Source organism: Urocitellus parryii, chromosome 4, assembly GCF_045843805.1.
Source record: "Urocitellus parryii isolate mUroPar1 chromosome 4, mUroPar1.hap1, whole genome shotgun sequence".
In the NCBI taxonomy this organism is placed as follows: Eukaryota; Metazoa; Chordata; class Mammalia; order Rodentia; family Sciuridae; genus Urocitellus; species Urocitellus parryii.
Genome location: NC_135534.1, coordinates 34,031,289 through 34,049,155, shown reverse-complemented (window position 1 = coordinate 34,049,155; position 17,867 = coordinate 34,031,289). Strand labels below are relative to the sequence as shown.

Below are 17,867 nucleotides of genomic sequence, written 5' to 3'. Positions count from 1 at the left end.
TCAAAAGGTAAAGATAAGCAAATATTCCAGATAATCTAACATAAAATTAGAAGTTCCATAATATCAGAATAATAACAGAGGAGAATAATGATATTGTCCAATAAATAATTCAACAAACTTCTCAAAAGAGAAAAATGAGACTTTTGAGATTGAAAATACACCCTGACTAGGAAAAACTTTTGTACACTGTCAATAAAGTGGAAGATTTCTAAATGTTTTCATCCTTTGTGTCAGCCACAAAGGATAAGAAATCAGTTTGGTATCAGACTGCATAATAGCAAAACTGGAAACAACAAAGAGTAGAAGAGTAAATATTTGGAGGGGGAAAAAAACGTATTTCCCAAGATCTCAAAAAATTGACCTCTTTAACTCATTCTTGGGCAGTCCTATGTGAACAACTGAGTACATAATGATAGAGAAAAACTAAGGAAACAGGAAGAAGGACTCCAACAGATGAGAAAGGAAACAATACTCCCTAGCTTGATTGTGAAGAGAGATCCCAGGATAGAGTTCATAAAGAACAACTGGTTCAAACTGCAGCAAGAGGTTAAAGGTCATTTTCATTGTTTCAATTCTTTCATTATCTTTTTCATACATTTCTTCATCAACATTTCATGCCATTAGTGACAGTACATAGAAAACAAAGTAAAAAGCAAATAAGCAAGATACAATTATTAACTGCTGAGAAAATAGTAAACATTTTTTACAAAGAAGATGCTATCCTGAATAATATCTACCATTTTTTAAATAATGAACCCAAGAGCTAATTGGTGGAGAAAAAAACTTATTCACCTTGATATTAACCTTAAAATCTTCGGTGTCTGAAGCATTTCATTTCCCACTAATTTGGCATCTCATACCTACAATTTTTTCTTAACATTTTTGTCAGCACAAGGATATATACGTTTAATATATACCCTGTAGAAGTAAATGCTATGTGCTTACTAAAACTATACCAACTAATTCTAAAACTATCAGATTCAAGTTTAAAATTAATGTGCAGTAGTTTTGATACTCCAGGATTTATTGAAGAAATTTATCATGTTGGTCATCATTTTAGGTTTCTTAATTACTTAAATTCCTAAAACAATTAAGTGGATTTTCTTTTGATATCCCATCTATGATTAAAATATAATCATTTCCATTTGGTTCCATTCTGAGCATAAAGAGGACTTTTCTACTTTAACCACCTTATTTTACCAGCCATCCTCAGCAATTCTCTCCTTATTCCATTGTAATAACCTTCATCATATTCCTTTACATTCTACCTAACTTCTTTAACTCTTAGTAAGAATCTAAACATAGTTAACATTCCTAATATCTTATCATGAAAAAGAAAATAATTAATATTTCTCTTATGACAATGCTACCTTATTTCTTTTACTTGTTATTTAATCTATGAATAGGCATTATTCTGTGGTTATTAAAATTTTTTTTCAAAGTTTAAATTTTATTTACAAAATAATTATTTAGCCTTATTTTTCACTTCACAAAAGTTCTTATTGACACCTAAGACTAGTATTTTCTTGCTTCCTCTCCTTTACCTCAACTTGTAAAACTGATATTTAGGTAAGTATCTACATGATAATTACTGAAGCATATCCAATCATGAGTTTTGAAATTGTGAAAATTCTCTTTTTCAAATTTTTATTGTTTCTTTTTAGTTATACATAACAATAGGATTCATTTTTATATAATTTAAATATCATGGAATACAATTTGCTCAAATTCAGTCCCCAGTATTTCCCTTTTCCCTCCCATCCTCCCTCTCCCTGTTCCCTTCTCTCTACACTACTGATTCTTCCACTACTTACTTTTAGATTTTTTTTTTCTTTTTGGTTAGTTTCTTATGGATACACATGCTAAATTTTCTTTGTACATACATGAATATACTATAGTAGAAGTTCTGTAAAGTTTATAAATTGTAAGGAAAAGAAGAAGCTGAAGACTCCCTTGATCACACAATACCCAGTTTCAAATAAATTTCTCTCTAGAAACAACAACAACAATAAAAAGGCAATAACAACAAAAAACAGCAGTGACATTTTTATTTATATTCAACCTTTCATCTAAGAACATGTAATCTGTAAGTGACTATTACCTCATTTTACCACTGAGGCATAGAATTAAAGAGATTGAACTGAACTCAAGAGATTATCTAATCTAGCATCTATATCCAAGAATGATTGCATTTTAACAATCCAAGATTATATATATATCCTTCTTTATTTTTCAAAATTTCCAGGAAAGATTTCACAACATGCCTTAGCAATCTTCTCTGATGTGCAGTATCCCTTATTTTACTCATAATTCAAAATTGCAGATAAGAAGGCAATAAAACCCATGTTTCCCAGATCATTGGTAAATGTTCTCAAGTGGTTGTAGTTTTAAAACAACCACAAAATAATTACATAAAGAAATGGTTATTTTAGTAAAAAGTTTCAGTCTCTATAGTCAACTATTCACTTATTTCAAGCAAAATTCAATTCAAAATAATCTGGTATAAAAAAAAACACATCCATCTTGAGTTCATAATAGTTGTCCCCTGTTGGTAAGAAAAATAATTTCTATTTGATATGTATTTATGAGTCTTAAAAATGATAATGGAAAATACTTACTGGGAACATAAGTATATATATGGTTATTACTGAAACATATCCAATCATGAGTTTTATGAATTACGAAAATTTTCTTTGAGTGACAGGCACAATGTACTCAATGCACAATGTCACATTTAATCCTAACAGCAACTCTATGAAGTAGAGATTTCTAGATGAAGAAACTGAGGCTCAGAGAAGCTAATTTGTCCAAAGTCTCATAGCTAGTGAATGGCAAAGCCAAGATTCCAACCTAGACTGTTTGGTTGTGCTTTACTGTCTCTCATACTTTTTTGTAATTTTTATTTTTTATTGGTTCTTTTTATTTATATTGAACATTAGGATTAATTTTGACATAGTCATAAAAGCTTGGCATATAATTTGTTCTAATTCAGTCCCCAACACTTCTACTTTCCCATCCTTCTTCTTTTCCCCAGTTCCCTTCTGTCTACTCTACTGATCTTTCTGCTATTTACTTATAACTTTTGATTAAATTAGTGTCTTGTGGATGTATATGATGGTGAGAGTCACTGTTGTATATTCATATATGTACATAAAAAAGTTAGGTCAGATTCATTTCACTGTCTTTCCCTATCATATATTCTTAATAAATTTGAGTCACTATATCATTATTAGACTGCTTTAAGACTGGTTGAAACATCCATGAAAAGCTATATTTTTCAAATTCCTATTAGTGCCTCTGTATTTTTAATATAAAAGATGATCTGAGAAGTATATGTACTTTCTTTAAAGATGGGTATTTCTATGACAAGTAATACTACAAGTTTCATTTTTTTAAAGTTTTGTTGATTATACAATATTTCTTAGGCTTGTTCAGATTAATTTTTTAATTTATCTGAATACTTTCAAACAAAATTTTAGTTATTTCAGATTTTGCTCAGTCTTTTAAGGAGAAAGACTATTTTAGGTCTTATTCTAAATGAAAAGAGGCATATTTGAGATTTGAAGCTAGTTTAGAGTAGCTTAATTCTAAAGGTCTTCTAAAATATTGAAACATCTAGAAAGTTCTTCTTGGTATAAACTATTACCAGGTAAATGGCCAACTATATTAATCAAATAAGTATCATTGCTTTGCTAAGGTAATTCATGCTATTAGTACAGTAAGTATACTTCCAACCAGATGAATATATGTAACGCTTTCTTGATATTTTAGCTTCACATTGCTATTTAGAAGGAAAAAATAACAGATTTTAAAAATCATTAAAACTTTGAAATTTGATTCATATTTCAATATTTAGTACAAAATTACCTTTTTCATTGTTTCCTTTCCCACTGTAATCTCATGCCCATCCTGCCCCATGCCATTCTTAAAGAACAGAATTCGGACTGAGGTCTTCTCAATAAGTTTCTTCATTCTAATAGAAAGTACAGGCTTGGTTTTCCGTCTTTTGACATCAGTAGGAAGCATCAGCCCACTCATTGTCCAAGTTACTTTCTTCATTAACAACAGATGGTCTAGAAGATAGTTTTTTAAAAAGCAAGTCAATATTTGGCTTCAGAATTAAAAATGGACACATCATGCTTCCCTTCCCCCTTTTACCTATATCATACACACTGGCCAGTCTCCATTTAGATGCTGGTTTTCTGAAATACTACCACCAGCTTCCCACTAACCGTGACATAAGCTGTAGCAAGCTGTCTGCTCTGATAGCTTGCATAAATCATCATTTCTGAAGGGAACAGATGTTCAGGATATGAAAGAGTAATACCACAATTTAGTCCTAATTAAAATTCACCTTAGCATGCCTCTATTACAGATCAGATGTGCCCAGCTGAAAGGGTCCAATCCCCTTTGCTGACTATAAAACAACACAGATCCTGAACTTTGTGGTGGAAAAACACCTTTTCTCTTAAATATGATTTCTTATCCATGGTGCTTTAAAGATGATGACCTCCAAATATTAACCTTATACCATAATTCTTCTTCTGAAACTAGAATGAAGGTGCCTTCTAGGACACCATGTGAGAAATCCAAACCATTTCACTGAAAATGAAAAACAGTTTTTCATTAACAGTTTACATTGACCTATACATTTGCAAATATGTGTGCAGAAATTTAAGTTTCAAAACTCCCACTAATATTAATGGGAATGCAACTAAATTACTATGTATGGTTTTGGAAATATAAGGGTAAGAACAGGAGTGTGGTATATTGCTTACTAAGCTGCTGTCAGCATTCCTTTCTTTTCAAGATGTTTCATTTCATAAATAAATAATTTTCACCTGAGCTATTTATTTTATTTGTGCATTCACTTCATTTTAGATCATATCCCTTTTCACATAAATTACAAAAGCACAAACGATCCCTCCCTCATCTGGTCTTATTTGTCCTAATGAGAGAAATGTAATTTTATTTACACAAAACTAAAAATAGCTGCATTTACTTGTTTGTCCAAAATTCCAAATAACCCTTCTCTGTTAGCACTTTCCTTCAACGAAGCTTGATCTCTTTGACCTAGAAAATGTACTTTAGATAAAATCTGCTGTTATTGACATAAAACACATACTAGGGGTTGCTATGAACCTTAAAGTCTCAGAGTGGTTATATTTAAAACATTTTTAAAATCCTCTGTGCTACCATACCTTCAGACAGACTTATAGCCACACACACACACATACATACATACATACATACATACATACAGTGAGCAGAAATATGAACAAATTTGCAGGGTAAATTAAAATTAGAAGTTTATATATGTGATCAGCCTTCAAAAAGAAAAAATTAGCATAGTTATGTGTTTTTCCATTTTGTAATCTTAAATTGATAAGAAGTGTATTAGATAAATGATCTAGAAGTTAATGGGTTCATATATTTCCAAAGGAATTGAAAACAGATACTCAAGTAAATATGTATACATGTAAGTTCATAGCAGCACTATTCACAATAGCCAAAAGATGGACACCAAATGCTTATCAATGGATGAATGGATAAACAAATTGATGTATACATATATATACATATACATAAACACACAAGCACAAATATATATCACATATATACTAAGAAGTATTATTCAGCCATAAAAAGAAGTAAAAAACACTGACACATGCTACAAAGTAGATAAATGTTGAAAACATACTGAATGAAGAAGCCAGACATAAAAATGACATATTGTATGATTACACTTATATGAAATATTCAGAATAGGTAAATCCATAGAAAAAAGACATAAACTTAGGGTTGCCTGGGACTGAAAGGAGAGGGGAACAGGAAAAACTTAAAGGGAAACGAGTTTTATTTTGGACTGATGGAAATGTTCTGGAACTAAACTGTGAAAGTACTAAATGTTATTGTTCACCCTAAAATGATTAATTTTATGTTATGTGAATTTTACTTCAATAAATAAATAAAGATTGAAGAGAAGAAGTTCTAAAAGTATCTCTCAGAAAATTCTTAAAAAACCTCACTGGAAAAAAAAAAGGCTAATGAATTCTTGTAGTTTAATGGGAGTTTACCTACCATATGGATGCTTCCAGATGCTCTGCAAAGCAGAAAATGTATAAACTCTACATTCAAACTAGATTTGAATCCCAGTTCTTTTTTGGTGATCCTGGATAAGTTATACATCCCTGAATCTCAGATTTCTCTTCTACCAAGTATCTATTGGACATCATTCCACAACCTGATGAAGATTAAATATCTTATATATGAAAGTACATAACATATTGAAGTCACTTGAAATGTTAGCTTCTTCCCTGTCCTTCCTGGAATCCTGCTGTGAGAGTCTGACAAAGAAAACAAGAACCCACTGAGTATCTGGACAGGGGGGACTGTGGGAACTGGTTACATAAGTGAAGGAAAAAGCTGAGAGGCAATCAAATGACAGTGAGCCAGGCCAGAGATTAACAACAGCATGAAACCACTCCCATAAAGGCCAGAAAAAAGAGGTATTACATCTGGATTTAGAGAACCTTACTTAAGGGTTTTCTCTTCAATTACTTCAGCCAGGGGCAAGGATTAAGCTAAAGCAAATAAAAGGACAATACCATATAATTCAAGGAGGTATGCTCATTACCCTCACACAACCCTCTGAGTGATTGAGTGCTTCCTCAAACTTTGTCCACAGGCAGTTCACTCACTCACTATAGTCCCAGCCTGGCACTGTCTTTTCTATATGCAAGACTCCTTGAATTCCACTAGAAAAAAATGCTTATTGTAAGCCAGATGCTGTCTTATATGATTTAATACCTATAACTTATTCAGTTCTCTGAATAACATTAGGATATTGGTAATATCATCATCTTCACTTACAGGCAAGGACACGGGGGGTTAAATAACTTGACCGTGATCTAGTACTTGGTGTATGGTAGAGCTTGATATGAATTTGGTTCTAGAATTGTGAACCTAATAACACTATTCTGCCTCAACCATATATTTTCCTGCCATTATCTCAAACTCAACACACACACACACACACACACACACACACACACACACATTTATATGTATGTATATGAACCAAAACTTCACATCTTTCTGCACACATTAACTCACCCTTCATAGTTGTCATTTCTGTTAATGTTTCTACTTCTTTCACTGTTATCCAGACAGACCTTGAAAATTCAATACTTATTCATTTCTCTTAAACCAATTACTTATTAATTCAATACTGTTTATTGGAAGACTACTCATCAAGACACCAGGGTGACAGCTGAGAAGAGTTCATAGTTTCTTGGTCAAGACTGACAGTGAATGGCCTCTCTGAGGAGGTGGCATCTTAATAGAGGGGTCTGCATGATGAGAAGTTCCTTGTGAAGATCTAGGGAAAGAGTATTCCAGGCAGGGTAAAAACCAAGTGCAAAGACTCTAAAATAAGAATGAGTTTGGCATGCTTGAAAATGAAAACTAAAGTTCAGCCAGATGTAGAGTTTATACAGACAAACCCAAAGAGGTAGAAAGGGGCCAGATTGTGCAGGTCAAGAAAAGGGGCTTTGATTTTATTCTAGATATGATGGGAAGCTCTTACATGGTTCTCAGAAAGATGCTATGTGAAGAAGAGACCATAGCAGTGCATAGTAGACACTGTTGGTGCCCTGCCAACGTGCCTTTTACCAGGTTAGTACACTCAACTCCAGCTGTTGAGTCCTGTCTGCTACCATTTCACAGCTGCCCCCTTCTTCCAAGAACTGCCCTTGACTCAAAGAAACCTAGCCAGGAAATGCCTGAAAGGTTATGATCCTTTCCCTTCTAAGTGGGCAGACACCTAAAGCTAATGACTGGGGACTAAAACCAGTCCCCTTGCCTCAATGAGGGACTACTCTGTGGCATCTTTCATACTTCAGACTGGGGCTAGACATTAGCTGAACACATGGCTTGGCTGCATTTCAGCCTCTGCTCTGTGCTCCTTCCTCACTCACATTTCAACTGAGAGAATTCCTACGGTGGGACTCCTGGACAACAATCCCCACTTCAGTCCCTGCTTCTAGGGAACATGACCTGAAACATAAAGAAGAAGGAACATCTAACTCTAAGGGAGTTTTTCCTAAGAGTAAATCTTAGAAGAATAATTTCTTTCCATTCCCAGCTGGACTCACTTCATTTCTCTCTCAGCCTCTTATCATTTGCAAGAGCTTCTTAATTGTAGTTGCTTTTCCTCCATCACATCTGACATTCCATAGTCTAATCACAGCTGAATTTTCATAAAATATCAATTTTAAAATTGCCTAAAGGAAAAGCTCTTAGAGATAGGTTTTGAAGTTTATCCACTTATTAGTCAGCCAGCTGGTCTATCTGTCAGACAGTCAACACATAACTGCTGAGCCCATCCTATGTGTCATATTCTATGCAAGGAAAATGAAAAAAGACATGAAGTCCCTTCCCTTAAACTTTATCTAACAGAAGAGTTTACAATCTCATACCATCCAAACTTCCTGATCTTATCTTACCCTAGTTTAGAGCCCTCATCCACTTAAGTCAATTGATTCTTTATCCCTTGAGAACACAATGTTCATTTTTAAATTCCACCTATTCAGACTCAAGTAATTCTCAAGATCCACTTTAAAATCTTCCCTTTTTGCTCCAGCACACAGACCTGTCATCTCTTTGAACCCGAAGAGCACTTGGAGCCTGTGCCACCCACCCACACATTCATTCATTCAATAATGTTTGAAAGCCTACAATATGTCAGGCACTGTGCTAGAACATACTTACATGGAGTTACTAAATGTTTTATAAGTATGTATCATGGTTAATGTTTTATAAGTAAATATCCTATTTCTGTTCCCATATTTAAACCCTTAAAAAATGCAAGAATCAGGGTATAGAACGCTACACGTGCTTTAGAACTAGATGTTACCTCTTCCTAGGCATTTAACTGACTCAATGATAGGAATTTGGTTTTATGCCACTTTTCATAAACATAGTAATTACATAATGTAAACTTGTATTGCTTCTGTGTATATACATCTGCCACTTTTATTCCCCACCTGTACCCAGTATGAACTTAAATATGATTGATTTACCACCCTGATGGTCATTGATGACCCCTAATGGCAGAGAATTTCCTTAGGAAAAGGATAAAACTTGCCTAGGAGAGTTTCTTGACAAACAAAAGCATAAAATGAGTGGAAGTAACTGGGAATATCTCAAATCCTTACACATGCCTCAAAGCTCCATTTAGAGGTCATCTCTCCCAAGAAGATGTTTCCAACTTGGATACTCTCCTCTCTGCTCTTTGTCATGACCTCTACCATTGAACTTGCTTCATTGAACATATAATTGTGTGCTTATTTGGATAAACACACAATGCTTATTTGAAGCATAAAGTAGATGCTCAGAAATCACTTGAGTAAATTAATGTGTAAAGCTACTCTTTCATTCAATAAAATATATTCCAATAAAAGTAATATAGTCATAATTCCAACATCTAAAGACACTTTCCTTTTAAAATGGTCTAAAATAGAAAAGATCACATTTCTGAAGTTCCAAATAGGTTTTCTGAAAGAATTCTAGATGGTTTGGGAAAACCATATAATAAACTAAAATTTGAAAATATAATTTATAATGTAAATTATATGTAGTTTTTTAATGCTACTCTAATTTTCATCTCTTTCAATATTGATAAAAATGGAAAAGCTTTACTGGCAATTTATACAATTTTTATAGAACTAAATATTTTTAAAGCAGACTAATGAAATATTACTAATAATGGCTAAAATGCATTAATAATTTACTAGATAGGTAACATAGCTTACTAGTCAAGAGCAGGGGCTTTTATCTTGGCCTCTCACCAGTTCTAAAACTTTGAAAATATCAATCAACCTTATTGGTTTTAGTTTTCTTATCTGAGAAATAGGAATAATAATAGCAATCCCCTTTTTTATTATGTGAATGAAAGGAGTTTCTACAGATAAAACACTTATGGGCAAATAATAATAGTAGATGTTAGTTGTGCTATTATTATCTTCATGATTTTCATTAAGCACTTAATGGAAGTACGATGTTAATTGCTTTAACCACACTAACCCATTGTATTCTTACAACCTTAGGAAGTAGGTATATTAACATCTCAATTTTATTGATGCAAAAAAATGAACCTTGGAGAAATTAAGGGACTAGATGTGTATCATCTATAGATTAAGTGGACCAGACCCAAATGACTCCAAAACCTACTTTCTTAACAATGACCCTGTATATTTCCTCAAGAGCCTATAATTTACTTCAAGTAACAAAAGAATTCTCCTAATTTAAAACAAGTGTATTTCCAAACATCTTAACAACTCCCTACGTTCAATAAAATGGCTCCTCAGTGCCATCTAAAAAGTAGCTGTCCTTATTAAATGTCTATATTTTGATCAAAAGGTCTTCATGACAAAATACTGTAACATTTACAGATGTTATTATCTCCAATCAGAATAATACAATGCAGTACAGTAGGTTTTTCAAGCTCAGCAAGCACTGACATTCTATGTCCCATGCTGTGGGGGTATCCTGTGCATTGTGGAATGTTGACCATCATTCCTTGCCTCTTCCTACTAAATTCCCACTAACTGTCCAGTAGTGCCTTTCTGACTGGGGCAACTAAAAATGTCTCTAGAATTGCCAAATGTCTCCTGAGTCAAAATTATGTCCACTTGAGAATGACTGAAATACAGAGGAGCAGGCAGATGTATATAAACTAACAGCACATACCATTCTCTTTCTTGGATTCAAACTTTACTAATGCCTTTTTCCCTCTCTCTTTGCTAAGCCATCTCCCTTCCTTCTCAGTGCCACCTCCTACAGAAAGCTTTCTTTGATCTACCTTCTTCAGGTTTCCCAGCTTGATCTATGTGCCACTTATTTTATTGAACTTCTCTGCTTTTATATGTATGTTCCTATTATACTGTGAGCATTGCAAGGACTGCAATGTGTTTTCACATTTGTATCTCAGTTTCTGGTATACTGCTAAAAAATATGCTTGTTGGATATTGAATAAAATAAAAAATATCAACCATTCATTTTCAACATTAAGTATTTGTTTCCTGTTGCATAGAGAATATCAGATACAGTGCTTGAGACATAGTAATGCTCAACAAATATTTGTAGAATATGAGTACTATTTCATTATTATTAGATTAATTTAAAACAATGCTTTCATTAGGTGGATATTAATTTGATTCCTTTTTTCTCTGTGTTTGGGAAAATATTGCATTTTCATATCAATGATTAATTAGCTATTTCATTATTATGTCCCTAATTGAATTTACTATGAAAAGAGAATATGTGTCATAGAGAATAACTCATAGTAAGTAGCAGAAAAAAAAAACCCTATAGAGCTAGTGCATACTATGGATTAGCTTCAGCATTGTAAAACTTTGAGGTTGAAAGAAACTTTAAAAATTATTGACTTAACCACCATTTCATTCACTCAATTATTTGTTCAACAAATATGTATTGAGCATTTCACACATGCTCCCTGTTAAGGACACTACACACAGAAAACCTCAAAGAGTTCTTAGTATGCTTGGGAAAAGAGTGGTACACACATGGATTTGAGGGAACATAAAGTAGGGAAACTACCACAACTTATACTAGTCAAGAAAGGTTTCCCTTAGGAAAGTCATGTGGCAGGATTTGAAGAATACAAGGAATAGGCAAAAAATTCAAAGCATAATCTTGAAGGAGAAAACAGTGTAGGTGAAGGCTGAGTCATGCAACAACATGATGAGCTATTGTGAGGCAGAGACAGAACAAGAAGGACAGGATGTAACATGATCTATACCTCATGCAAAACACTGAGAGGTATGATACCTCCCCAAATCAGGACATTCTATCTTTTGGACAGATGGGAGAAATCTTCCTTACATTAAGGCAAAATTCATTTCCTTGTACAATAAAGCTATTGGGATAAGTGAAGAAAAAGAATGCTCTGAGAAAACATTTCTAAAAATATGAGCCTGGATCTCCTACATGAGAACCAGCTGAAGAGCCCAGAAACCATTCTATTTAGAGCATGAGGTGACATATGACTTCATGATAAGAAATGTGGTTGGAAACCTGATTGCCTTTCCAGAGGCAAGAATAAAAAAGAGAATCAGACCCTTCCATGGAGAATCTGAGGATGCTTAACAAAGATAAACTAGGCTCTAGCCCTGATGAGGAAGAGGATAATCTCAGAGGCTGGCAATGGGTAGAGTGAACAGTAAGCACGAAGTGAGGGGACTGTAGGGCATGTGGGGCATGGAGCCAAGCTGAGTACTAAAATAAGAACCTTAATCCCATCCAAATCTACTTTGAACTTCTAGGAAAAATGCTAGCCATCATCAATAAGTGCTTTCAACAGTTGTCTTTCATTACTTTCTCATATTCCCAAATCCAAATTTTTTCAGCTATCAGGACTGAGATTATCTGTACGTATGTAAGAATGAGAGAATAGCTCCCTCGCATCTCTACTCGTCCTCCAACCATCTCCTTGTTGGAATTAGAAAAGAGTGAATATGGCCCCACAGGTCCCTTGGTAGTAAGAAGTGGTCTCCCCAAAGTTCATGATATCTCAAGCTCATTCTTATTTCCTTATTTTCAATAACAGTTAGTAAGAACCCATCTATACAAGGTACTATAAGAAATATTAAGGGGCTGGGGATGTGGCTCAAGTGGTAGCGCACTTGCCTGGCATGCATGTGGCCTGGGTTCAATCCTCAGCACCACATACAAATAAACATGTTGTGTCCGCCGAAAACTAAAAAATAAATATTAAAATTCATTCTCTCTCTCTCTCTCTCTCTCTCTCTCTCTCTCTCTCTCTCTCTCTCTCTCTCCCTCTCTTTAAAAAAAAGAAAAAAGAAATATTAAGAAAAGTGTAAGATGAATCTGAGAGTCCTTTTCCATTCCCACCTACTTCCTCCCCCACCCCACCCTCCAAAAAATAAAGGAAGGAAGGAGGATGGAAGAGGAAAGAATGGTTAAAATAGGGCATTCATGGAAGGATGTGGGAAAGCTCAAAACCTTAGATCCTCAGATTCTATACATCCCTTAGAGAATCATTTATCCACTTCTGTACATTGTCTGGTCTTTATAGCTTAACAATTAGCCTCTCTGTAATGTAATTACTTTTGGGCTGGCACACCCTGATTTTTTTGCCAAATGGGAACATTAACAATTCTACATGTGAGTTTGGGGTAGGGGATTTTTAATATGTTCCTCTTAAACATCTACTCACTCAGTACAGTCAAGCAGGCTGTTCTAAGGAGATCTTTTCACTTCTCTTCTACTATCTCCTTATTGGGACATAAATGGTTCACAATGATCTATTTCATTTGGTCCTTCATACATCCACTGAACAATGTTGTACATCTATCTATCAAGTTCCAGGCCCTGTGCCAGAAAATGATGCTAAGTAAGGCAGCCATGGTTCCCATCCTAAGCAAACTTGGTCTGGGGGAATAATAGACATTTCATTAGGAATTATAAATATGATGATTACAAATATGACAGTTGTAAAAAGGGACTTAAGAAAGCCATAAGAAGTATTCATCCTAGAGGAAGCTTCTCCAGATAACAGGAACAAATAAATTGCCTTTTCAAGCATGAATCTCAACAGTAGGACATTGGAGTTCCTCTATGGACAGTTCTTGATTCTCCATCTTAACTGTGCTCTCAGCAAAGTCTCTGCCCTATACACCCAAATTCCAGAGAATTTTCCCACCTTATCATCCATCTCCTCCTCTAAATATGCTAGCCACACCTCATGGCTTCCTCCAAAGCATCCATGACCAGAATTGTCTCAGCCTTTTTTTCCACAGTCACTTCTCCCTAGAAACTTCTCCCTGGGTAAAGATGAGAGTGGTGGCTGGATTTTTCCGAGGTTTAACAGGTTAGCATAACCTTAGATGATGCTTCCTGTGAAGAATCCCAGTGTATAATTATTTATACACTTACTCTCTCTCTAGCACTCAAAGAATGCTATGCCCCAACTATGAATTATGTTTTATTTTGAAGAATCCACATTTTCTTTTACTTTCTTGGCTTAATTTTTAGCCAAAAAATAAATATAAAGCATTTTCTAGTCTGTTTCAGTGTTAAGAAGTCTATCTACAATATAATTACATTTTCTCAGTTTAATTCAAAAATGAAAATCCAATGAATGCCATAAAATTAAATAAATCCAGGTGCTCTCCACATTAAAACTTTCAATTTTGCACATACCAAGCAAAAAGAATCTTGCTTTATTCTACCACCAAAATAAAAGCAGCAAACTTGCAACTTCAAATTCAAAAGCTTATTAAAAATCTTTTATCTTTAAAAATTCATTCTCTTGTAGTCGGGCAATAAACTTGAAAACACACTAATGCTCTGACTGCCAAGTAGGTATAGATAATGACATTAAATATGAACAAGCACATCATTTCATGAGTGCAAGATGAGTTTATAAAATATAAATGCTCTGACAGTATGAAAACATACTGCTATATTCAATTATATCATCTGCCCAAAATACAATTGCTCCTATGTTTGGTAAATAGATTAAATCCAGGTCACATTCCTGCATTCAATTGAGTTTGTAGTCACTCCCTTTTCTCTAAATACTTGCGCTCTTTGTTTCTGCATGTTCTTAAGTGTCATCATTTATTGCTATAGGCATGATGGCTATATTTAACTAATAATGACAGTGGTTGTCATTAGATTTTAACTCAGTAACACTAGTCTGACATATCATTTGAAGTATGTCTTCAATTTAAATTTGATTAAAATTACAAACATCCCATCTATTGTGCCAATCAAAATATTGTCACCCTTTCCCTGAACTTTTCTATGAACTTTGCTTAAATAAGTTATGGCAGCTGAAAGTTAAGGCTATCCCTGGGTCATGAACATAGTTTAAAATACAAATCTTGGAACAGAGAAGTGTGAGTCTATTTAGGACTCTTTCTATTAAAAGGCTTGATCTTTACCTAAATCTCAGATTTCGAGAGTTCAAAGCCTCTAACTCAGATTCCCAAACCAAGCTGTACACACCACTGCTCAGTAGGGATTTTAATTTGATTGAATATATTTCAAAAATCTCAGACCTGGAAAATACCTTTTGTAGTAAAATCAGGTACTTATGAAACCTATATGAAAAGCTTGTGGAGACATGCCTGGAAAAGGTTGGAGCAAAATAGTGTGAATACAGAGCAGGTAGACAGACGATATTTTTAACACCTATTATGTGCCAGATTTTTACCCTTATCATTGCTACTCCTCATAGCAATGCTGTGAGGTGTGTACAATTATGCTTGATTTATGGATGAGGAAACTCAGGTTTAGAGAGATTAGTGATTTGCCCAGGTTTACACTCTAATTTGCTTTCCTGGCAATGATAAATAGAAACAAGATTTTTGTTGTATTCCTGAACATAGACAATTATTCTCAGAAGGTATTAGTGGATACAGCTTCTAAGTGACAGCCTTGAAATCTTAGTTACACTGTTTATAAAATGCTGGTCTCATTTTTAAAAATTTAGACTAGGGATTTAAAGACATTTAATCTTCAAATAATTTATCTTTATTAGAAAAATAAGATAATATTCAATAATCCTTTAAGATATTATTACATTTGTTTTATAGACAAGGGCAACAAAAGAGCAGACCAGTTTGCCCAAGGTCACACACTGGGGGTAGAATCTTACAGAATCATCTGACTTCACGTCTAGCATTCTTTCCACTAAACAATAATGCATGTCTCACGCTCTCCTAGCAGATGTCTGAAAGCTTCAAAAATGAACAGCGTGAAAGGCAAACTGCTCTGAAAAAGTAATTACCAAATGTATAAATGAATTCTCAGGTAAAGTAACAAGCAGGGTAGGCAGTCAATTGTCTAAAAGTTTTAAGTTAAAGCTTACTGTAAATGCTCATTTCATTTTACAAGTCCCTCCCTTTGTTTCTGTAACATTATTTCTTCTATTCTACAACACTTTTTATTTCTTTTATAACACTTACATTGTCAATACTTATTTTGGTTCTTTTTATGTTTATTTTCTTTATCTTATTCCACCTCACTAGAACCTAATCTCCATGAAACATCTGTCCATATAGACCACTATATCCATAAGACATGGGAGCAGTGACTAGAACATTGTAGGAATTCAATAAATATATGTTCACTAGATAAATGAACAAATGTTCTCATTTAACTTAGACTGTTCTTTCTGACTCCTTAGACAGGGAACCACAGTTTTTGAGGGTGTTGTTTGTTTTTATTACATCCCATATACTCTCTCAGTTCTAGTCAGAGAGATGGAATGTGTCCATTCTCATCCATGCAACAAACAACTTGAGGTAATAAGGACAATATTTATATACCTTCTGAATTACTATTCTAGTGATAGTTAACATTTATCAGTGTTCTTCACAGGTGTAGCAGAAAGATATTATACAAAACCATTAAGATCAAGTGTGGTTTGATATCTAGAAACTTTGGATTTCAAAAGTTCTTAAGATAATATTGCATGATATATACATGTATAAAATAACATTCTTAAGATAACATTACATGATATATATTCATTACATGTTTATTATATATAATTATTATATATTTAATATAATAATTATATATACATTACATGATATATGTGTATATATCATATATTATGTAATATCGTCAGGGAAGTTCAGGGTAGCAGCCTAAAGTCAAACACATTAATTATTAATCAACAATATACTTGATTAGTTATAGTAAATAAGGTAAAGCTGTTTGGATTTCTACAATCTTGAGTTTGGGAATTACAGATAAGGGACTATGGATTTGTAACACTAACTCAGGAGTTATAAGGAGTACACCTAACAAACTTAAAGCCATAACGGGGTACATGATATACAGAAACCATTCAACCATTCAAATTATCAGGAATATAGTATGTTTGTAGGCATCTTCATTAAATAAGTATATCCTTTGTGTATGTGTATAATTAATTCAATATTTCATGATTATCTTAAGAATTTAGGTGTTTCTCAGTGATTTCATGTTTGACAGTATGAGGGGAATCTGTAAACCACATGCAAATGCTCTAGGTTTTCCTAGTGGCTAAAGTCCCTTGTCTCCTCCCCCTTTGGTCTCCCACAATTGTCTTCAAATCCACTTCTATTTATATAGTACCCTTACTACAGATTTAAAGCCTTTGGAAGAGGGAAACACATGAAATACATGCTTATGACTTTATCTTCATCTATATTAATAGACAGAAGAATCTTTTCCTTCTCTGTGTTGCAAGTTTCCTACTTTTGAGTATACACAGCCAAGTGGGAGATAAAATGAACAACAAAATCACCTAGCATATGTTCTATTGAAACCAAATTATAAAAATAAATTTGGAAAAACTAACCCTAACTCCTTTAGCTGCCTAAATAAATTAGTGTTTGCCCTATAGATAGGCATCATGAAGTTAAGTATTAGCTTTAGCAGGATGAAGCAGCCATTGGTGTAGGCAACACTATTGCATTCTGTGTTAGATCCAGAAGGAGAAATAGCAAGATGTGGTGTGATTTGAGTATTGGGTCGCTTCTTGACACTTGTGCTTTTAACACAACTATTAAAAACAACAATCTTAGTAAACATATAATGAACCAGAATATAACACATGAATCCAGGTTCATTAAACTAATGCATTTTTTGAAAAACAAAATATGACAGAACATTTCATTATTGAAGCAGATATGAGAAAAAGTGTTGTGCTGCTATTTAGAATGTGTCCTGTGTGTCATGGAATTGAAATATTTCCAAATCATCAATAATTAAAATGATGAGAATCCATCATTTCACTGACATTTACTTCTACATGAAAAGAT

The 17,867-nt window shown here is 33.8% G+C and overlaps 1 protein-coding gene across 1 annotated transcript in view; it reads right to left on the bottom strand.

The window, feature by feature from the left end:
* The window catches only part of Dcdc1 (doublecortin domain containing 1), a 444,844-nt gene that overhangs the window by 407,212 nt on the left and 19,765 nt on the right, over window positions 1–17,867 (bottom strand). Inside the window, exon 5 of the mRNA XM_077797956.1 lies at window positions 3,868–4,073. Within this exon, the coding sequence (XP_077654082.1) occupies window positions 3,868–4,073 (206 nt within the window). The remainder of the gene's footprint in view (window positions 1–3,867; window positions 4,074–17,867) is intronic.